The 8,482-nt window shown below is 42.4% G+C and overlaps 1 protein-coding gene across 1 annotated transcript; it reads right to left on the bottom strand.

The window, feature by feature from the left end:
• Positions 1-307: 307 nt before the first annotated feature.
• Positions 308-3,017, bottom strand: LOC311002894 (protein NLRC3-like; the record flags this gene model as incomplete). Its single annotated transcript, XM_083994472.1, has 4 exons — positions 2,945-3,017; positions 2,551-2,779; positions 596-2,399; positions 308-485 (listed from the first exon to the last, which is right to left on the bottom strand). The coding sequence occupies exons 1-4, from the start codon at positions 2,945-2,947 to the stop codon at positions 308-310; spliced, it is 2,214 nt and encodes a 737-aa protein (XP_083850598.1). The 5' UTR covers positions 2,948-3,017.
• Positions 3,018-8,482: the final 5,465 nt, after the last annotated feature.

Below are 8,482 nucleotides of genomic sequence, written 5' to 3'. Positions count from 1 at the left end.
TCCTCCTCCTCTATCAGACAGTGTGTGTGGCTGCAGCAGCCTCTCCATACCTGAGAGAGTCCAGACTCCAGTCTGGATCCTCCAGTCCAGTAGATAGCAGCTTCACTCCTGAGGCTCCTGGATGATTGTAGCTCAGGTCCAGCTCTCTCAGATGGGAGGGGTTGGAGCTTAGAGCTGAGGCCAGAGAAGCACAGCCTTCCTCTGTGATCAGACATCCTGACAGACTGAACACACACAACACACAGGAACCCTCTGTCAACACCTGCTGCTGTGTTAAGTGTCATCGGATAAACAGCTGGATGGATCCTCACCTGAGAGTCTCCAGTCTACAGTGTGGACTCTCCAGTCCACCAGACAGAAGCTTCACTCCTGAGTCCTGAAGGTTGTTGGTATTCAGGTCCAGGTGTCTCAGACTAGAGGACTGGGAGCTGAGGACTGAGGACAGAGCTTCACAGCTTCTCTCTGAGAGGTTACAGCCACTCAGTCTGAAGAGATGATCATGAGGAAATAAAGAAGAAAGGAATTTATTATCTGTCCTGTTGAAAAGACAGAAGGGATTATCATGATGAATAAATCAAACTATCTCTACACTCACAGAGCTTTGTTAGAAGCTTTGACCACTGGCAGCAGCCTCAGAAAGGCCTCCTCTGAAGCAGAGAATTTCTTCAGGTCAAACTCATCCAGATCTTCCTCTGATGACAGTAAGATGAAGACCAGAGCCGACCATTGAGCAGGAGATAATTTATCTGAGGAGAGACGCCCTGATCTCAGGGACTGTTGGATCTCCTCCACTAGAGAATGATCATTCAGTTCATTCAGACAGTGGAACAGGTTGATGCTTTTCTCTGCAGAGGGAGTCTCTTCAATCTTCTTCTTGATGTACTGGACTGTTTCCTGATTGGCCGCTGAGTTACTTCCTGTCTGCGTCATCAGACCTTGTAGGAGATTCTGATTGGTCTCCAGTGAAAGACCCAGGAGGAAGCGGAGGAACAAGTCCAGGTGTCCATTTGGACTCTGTAAGGCCTTGTCCACAGCGCTCTGGTAGAAGTTTGTCTCTGCATATTTGACTCCTGTTGTTTCAGTCTTCTTGGAGGTTGTTTGTTGTTGTGACATCAGGTTGAGTCCAGATTTGATGAAGATCAGATGGACATGAAGAGCAGCCAGAAACTCCTGAACACTGAGATGGACGAAGCAGAACACCTTGTCCTGGTACAGGCCACTCTCCTCTTTAAAGATCTGTGTGAACACTCCTGAGTACACTGAGGCTGCTCTGATATCAATGCCACACTCTGTCAGGTCTGATTCATAGAAGATCAGGTTTCCTTTCTGCAGCTGCTCAAAAGCCAGTTTTCCCAGAGACTTAATCATCTTCCTGCTCTCTGGACTCCAGTGTGGATCTGTCTCTGCTCCTCCATCATACTTGACCTTCTTCAGTTTTAGTTGAACCACCAGGAAGTGGATGTACATCTCAGTCAGGGTGGTTGGCAGCTCTCCTCTCCTTCTGTTCTTCAACAGCTCCTCCAGAACTGTAGCAGTGATCCAGCAGAAGACTGGGATGTGGCACATGATGTGGAGGCTTCGTGATGTCTTGATGTGGGAGATGATCTTTCTGGCCTGCTGCTCATCTCTGAACCTCTTCCTGAAGTACTCCTCCTTCTGTGGATCAGTGAACCCTCTGACCTCTGTCACCATGTCAATACAGTAAGGAGGGATCTGATTGGCTGCTGCAGGTCTTGTGGTTATCCAGAGGCGAGCAGAGGGAAGCAGTTTCCCCCTGATGAGGTTGGTCAGCAGCACGTCCACTGAGGTGGACTCTGTCACATCAGTCAGGATCTCAGTGTTGTGGAAGTCCAGAGGAAGTCGACATTCGTCCAGACCGTCAAAGATGAAGACGACCTGGAACTGATCAAACCTGCAGATTCCTGCTTCTTTGGTTTCAGAGAAGAAGTGATGAACAAGTTCCACCAAGCTGAACTTTTTCTCTTTCAGCACATTCAGCTCTCTGAAAGTGAAGGGAAATGTGAAGTGTATGTCCTGGTTGTCTTTGTCTTCAGCCCAATCCAAAGTGAACTTCTGGGTTAAGACTGTTTTCCCAATGCCAGCCACTCCCTTTGTCATCACTGTTCTGATTGGTCGGTCTCCTCCAGGTGAGGCTTTAAAGATGTCTTCTTGTCTGATGGTTGTTTCTGGTCTGTCCAGTCTCCTGGACGCTGTTTCAATCTGTCTGACCTCATGTTCATCATTGACCTCTCCAGCCCCTCCCTCTGTGATGTAGAGATCTGTGTAGATCTGATTCAGCGGAGTTGGGTTTCCTGCTTTAGAGATCCCCTCAAACACACACTGGAACTTCTTCTTCAGGACAGATTTGAGTGTATGTCCACAAACTGGAGCAAAATATTCTGAATGAAAACACAAGAAATAAGATCAATAAGAAAATATAACATTTTAATTCCTCTAAATAACGACTATGAACATGTTTCCCTCCATGTGTTGATGTCAGTGAACGTCTCATTTGTCCATCATGTTGAATCTTTAGAGAAATCCTCTTACTGCTCTGCAGACACTCAGCCAGCTCCTCCTGCTTCATCCTCCTCAGGAAGTTCACTGTGATCTTCACTAATGCCTCTCTGCTGCTCCTCCTCTGCTCTTCATCCTCACCGTCCAACACCTCCTCATCCTTCCTCTGACTCCCTGAGCATTCTGGGTAATCTGGACTCAGAGACTTGTGGATCTTCTTCAGCTCGTTCTTCACAAAAGTGACCATGTTCTCCTCCAGCAGCTGGAACAGAAACTCTATGAGTGACACCATCAAACTAAAACCATGGAGCCAAACATCAGATACATGGTGGACAGCCTGACAATCCACTGGTGTCAAAGTGCAGCATGGAGATGATTGTGAACACAACATATGTACAGTAACAGCAGCTGTTGGACATGTCCTCACCATAAATATGGAGTCCAGGTGTGTTTGATGCTGCTGGGCAGACTGACCACTGGGAACCTCTGAGCTCTCCTGGTCCACTCTGTGGAGTAATCACAGAGAGATAATACAAGATGGACTTTATATGTCTCCTGAGGACGTTCACAACAGACAGAGACATTTGGGTTTTCAGACCTGGTCCAACAACACGTCGTACAAACTGGTTCTTTTCTACAATAACCTGAGTCTGAGTATCAGTTACAGCTTACATCTGATCAGCTGATCCATGTTCCCCTTTAAAGTAAATGACCCAGCCCTTTGAGTCGTCACTCTTTAAAGACAGACAGCTTGGTTCAGGAGAGGCTGGTCTCTGCTGCTGGATCCTGAAACAACAACACAACTCATGTTTAACAGTTTTAGGTTTTCAAAAGAATTATCTGCAAAGTTATTAGGGTAATGTGAATGAGTTCCTTTTCCTACATTTTGTAACAATGGGCCTCATTCACCAATATCTCTTTAAGTTCATTCATCGTCTATACAGCTCATCCTCACTAGGGTCGAGGACAGGTCACCAGTCTATCACAGGGCCAACATATACAGACACACATTCAGGCCTATGGGCAATTTAGAGTCGCCAGTTAACCTGCTGCATGTCTTTGGTCTGTGGGAGGAAGCTGGAGAGAACCCACACGTGCACGAGGAGAACATGCAAACTCTACGTCAGATTCATGAATGTGTTCTTAAATCAAGAATGCCAGAGAAGGTGAGTTGAGAAAGAAAGTTAAAATGCCAGAACAAAAATCTAAAGGGAGCGTCGGACTCCAAACATAAAAAGAACTTTAGTGCTGAAGTGGAGCAACTGCTGCAGGAAGTGAACAAAAAGCAGCTGTTATATTTTGTAGCGTCAGGAGTGGATGCAATAACAGAAAAAAAGATGCATAGGATGCTATCAGTCATTCACTGAACGTGTCTGTTATAACTCAGTTTTTAAATGTGACTCCACAGGAAGAACGTTCAACAGAAACTCAAAAACTTGAAATGTAGTTTTGTCTAAATTCTGACCTTTGACCTGTGGTCTGGCTCAGATGTCCCCCGCACGGAGTGGTTTTAGAGGGAGGGGCTCCCTCCTCTCTGTCCTCACACTGATCCATGCTGCTGCGGTCATACACATCAGCTCACACACACTTTGTAACTTCACCTGCAGAGGAAACACACATCATTCATCTGCACACCAGCTCACATGTCCATCACGTCTCCAGCTGCTCCTCCACTGATTGGCTCTTCTTCTCTGCTTCATATCAGTGTCAGTTGAACGCAGTCACACAGCAGTGAGGAGGACGAAGCTACCATCAGCTGCTGTACTTCTACTATCAGTCCACTAGATGGCGTCATGAAGCTGTGAAGCTTTGTCACAGCAACAATCAAAGAGACAAAAATATTCAGTGAACAGTCAAATCAAACAGAGAAGACAAGGAAATCTTCAGTTTTTGAGGCTGAAAACTGAAAAATTCTGCTTGAACAATGTTGATTAAACTGCAGCTATAAAAGATTCTTCAACAATATTGATGATTTGTGTCCAATAATCAATAACCCAGAGTGTTTGCTGTGTGTAATCACAGACATGAATGGTGAGGACACAGAGACATTGTCCAACTGCTCCTCTTCTCATTCATTCTAATGAGTCAGTGATAACACAAAAACACCACAAGGACAAGTTGAAGGGCAGAGAACTCAGGTAACCACAGGTGTTAACGAGGAAAACATTCAGACTGTTCACCTTACCTTCACACGAGGAAATAAACCGCAACCCAACCGTTAAAGTCAAAGTGAAAGTCAACTTTAAAGATGAAGTGGGGGAGGGGAAGTCACTTATTAACCTTATGTTTCAGAAATAAACAGCGGTAAAAACACCAGATTGCAGAAGTCTCTATATATATATCAACATTGCAGAATATATATATATATATATATATATATATATATATATATATATATATATATATATATATATATATATATATATATATATATATATATATGTATATATATATATATATATATATATATATGTATATATATATATATATGTATAACAGGGGTATTAGACAAGGTTGCAACAGCTCTCCCTTACTATTTATTCTAGTGGCTGAGCTATTATCGATTATGATTAAAAAAAAATGGTATTGATGGAATAAACATTTTGGAAAGACATATTATAATAAATCAATTTGCAGACGATACAACATTTTTTTTTTTTTAAAGGACAAATTCGCAAAATATGGGATTCCATCCATTCTTTAAAGCATCAGGCTTGAAACTAAATATTGATAAATGTAAAATATTTGCCCTTCATGATCAGCCGGCACTCTCAAGTAACATTGTGGTTCAAACGCAAGTCAAATACTTGGACATAGTTAAACCAAGAATAAAGAATTAAGGGAGAGAGAAAATGTTTGTAAAAATGTGGATAAAATCAAAACCATTCTAACTCTAGGTTACAGAGAGACATTACTGTATCTAAAATGGAAAGTTTGTCAAGAGCTATTTATCCTGCTTTCTCACTGGAAATTTCAGACAAAATGACTAAACTTATCAACAATATAAACTTCAAATTTATTTGGAAAAACAAATGCCAGTATATTAGAAGAACTGACGTGGTCAAGAGTAGCTATTGAAAAAGGTGGCTTAAATGGTATAGATTTCTTAGTTATGAATGGTGTTCTAAAATTAAAATGGCTCAATTAATTTATTCTGCACAAATACTCATTCAGCATTCCTAATGCAAGTTTTCAAAAAAAAAAAAAAATTAAAGGGAGGCATTGATTTTCTGTTGCGTTGTGATTATGATGTATGTAAACTGCCTGTGAAACTTTCAGACTGTCCAGTCTGGCCCCACCACCCTCTTTTTACTTTGTTATTCTATTGAGACTATTCTATTAATGAGACTATTAAGAGTAAGTAAATTAGATAAACTATGTGATGAGGGAACACAAAGGTATATGGAAAGAGGTCGTGTAGCCAATGTCATATCTGGCCCTCTGCGTTGTGTTTCTCACGGCCTGCCCTAGGTGGGGTTCAATCCCACGACCTCCCGCACCGGAGGCGACGATGCTAACCTCTTCGCCAAGAGATTGACAACAATTAAAGTGGAGCTGAAAGACATGAAGAAAAAGATTGAACCTCTTCAGAGTATGATAAAAGATATGAAACAGCTCCGAGAAGAAAATGCAAAAAAAGACCAACTGCTGAAGGCACTTGGGAATAGAGTGGAGGAGCTTGACCAACAGTTCAAACTCAACAATGTGATTGTGACTGGCCTCGGGATCAAACAGCGGACCTACGCCAAGGCGGCTGCGAACAACCAGTCGAGTGCACCTGATGAATCGGAGATCCAATCTGTGGAGAGGCAGGTGGCTGACTTTCTGGGCGCCAAAGACATCGATGTGGATTTTAACAATTGTTGAAGCATGTCATCTCCTTCCCCGGAGGAACGATTCTGGAACACGCGCTGTTGTGATTCACCAACAGAAAGTACAAGATCGCACAGCTAAGACAAGGCAAGAAACTCAAAGGATCGGACATCTTCATCAATGAGAATCTCACCAAAAAGAACGCAGTCATCGCCAGAAAAGCTCGTCAATTAAAGAAGGGTGGGAAGATTCAACACACACAACAAACTGCAGAATCTACATCAAAACAAATGGATCAACACCAGAAGAAACCAAAACAATGCAGATCAGGAGTGCAGACGAGTTGGAGAAATACGACCAATAAGAACCGAATGAAAGAATCTACTCGGTGAACCACTACTTTAACATGATGGAAAAAGTGCCATCGGAAACATGTGTGGCAAGGTGAAGAGGGCCCGGGCGGGCTTCGAACCCCAGACTCCGGGGTAGACAAAGGCATGTTTTGTTTTTTTTTTACTTGGAAGGATATACATTTGTTTGTGTGAACAGGAAGAACAAATGTGGAGGAGGGGTGGCCCTATTTATCAACTAACATCAAGTATGAAACATGTCTATAGTCGCTGAACACGTAATAGAATGTGTGTGACAGTTGAAATTTGTGTGACAAAAGGTAAAAAATATAGTCGTCAGCTGTGTCTGCAGAGCACCAGGCTCAAAAATATAAGTTTTCAATGAATGTGTGGGAGAATTATTCTCCAAAACAAGTCAAAAGCTGTTTTCATCTGTGGTGATATGAATATTGATTTACTTAAAGCAGAAGTAAGTGATATATTTGTGTTAATATAAGTCTTAAATAGTTATATCTTCCGACAGCAATCACTTACATAGAGTGTTTGGTCTGAAACACGGGTCTGTCAGTCACTCTGCTCTGCTCTGAGTCGAGGAGAAAACATTTATCGTATCCTACAGTTTTTATCCAATGAGGAGAGAGAACGGCATGCAGGGCTGTGTGTGCAGCCAAGGGACGCCGTGAATGTGGCAACGTAGGGACGAGGACTGTTATGGTGCGTTCAAGGAAACTCGTATTTTTCCGACCGTGAAGTCGTACCAGTTCGATCTGGTACGAGTTCACGGGTCGGAAGTTACGAGTGGCCGTTATAGTGACTTTCACCGGTAAAACAGGTCGGAAAAACACGAGTGGGTTGCCTGGAACGCTACAAAGTCGTAAGTTGTGACTTGAAGCTGTAATTTACGATTTCAAAAGCCTGCCTGGAACGCAGCATTAGCCAAAACGACCGGACCACTTACTTCTGCTTTAATCCAAATGAAAAAGAATGAATGCACAAAAAAATGATCTAATGTGACAGAACTGGTGCAGTGGTTAAAGGACACACACAGTTTTTAAAAAATAAGGTGCCGGTATGTGCTGATAACAATGAGTGGGTCACTGTGTACCCACTCTGTGAAAGACTGTTTTGAAAAACACTGTTCGAGGTCACTACCATACTTCCTTGAATAAGACCCTCACATTGTTAGTCTCTTTTCTTTTTTGGCTGTAAGAAAATTTTGAACATTTGCAATCTAAATGAATTATTCTGGTGCACTTTGAGAGTATCAATCACGTATCACATCAAGAAGTTGGAATGACAATTTCAAGGTTTTTAATGAGCAGTTCACCCCAAAAAATTAAAATTTGATCATCAGTTACTATAAAATTGTAGTTGATTTGCAGCATTTTTAACAATGATTATTTCAACCAGCTGTCTCTTGAACTCAGGGCAAGGCCGTGTGTGTTTAAGTAACTAGTGTGGTTGTTGGAAACCGATAATGTAGCCAATGCATTTTTGTCTTCCACTAACTTCTTGCACAGCTCCACAAGTGGCCGGGCCATTGTGAACGATCGTGTTCAGCTATTACTAGTAAGGGAACTTACAGCGCAGGCGCATCCTTGAATTTACAGAGGTCTTACAGTATCCTTAGCCTACAGTATCTTGCTTGTTCAATGAAATGTCTACAGTCTGTATGATAGTAAACCAAATTTTACAGAATTTTACAGTTCATGCGGCACATAATGTACCACACAAACAACTTTTGCAGTCACAACAAAATATTCTATAGGCTCAAAAGCCTGAGCTAGGGTGACTCTTATCTT

Source organism: Trachurus trachurus, assembly GCF_905171665.1.
Source record: "Trachurus trachurus genome assembly, chromosome: 19".
Taxonomy (NCBI): domain Eukaryota; kingdom Metazoa; phylum Chordata; class Actinopteri; order Carangiformes; family Carangidae; genus Trachurus; species Trachurus trachurus.
This window is presented reverse-complemented; position numbering and strand designations above follow the sequence as displayed.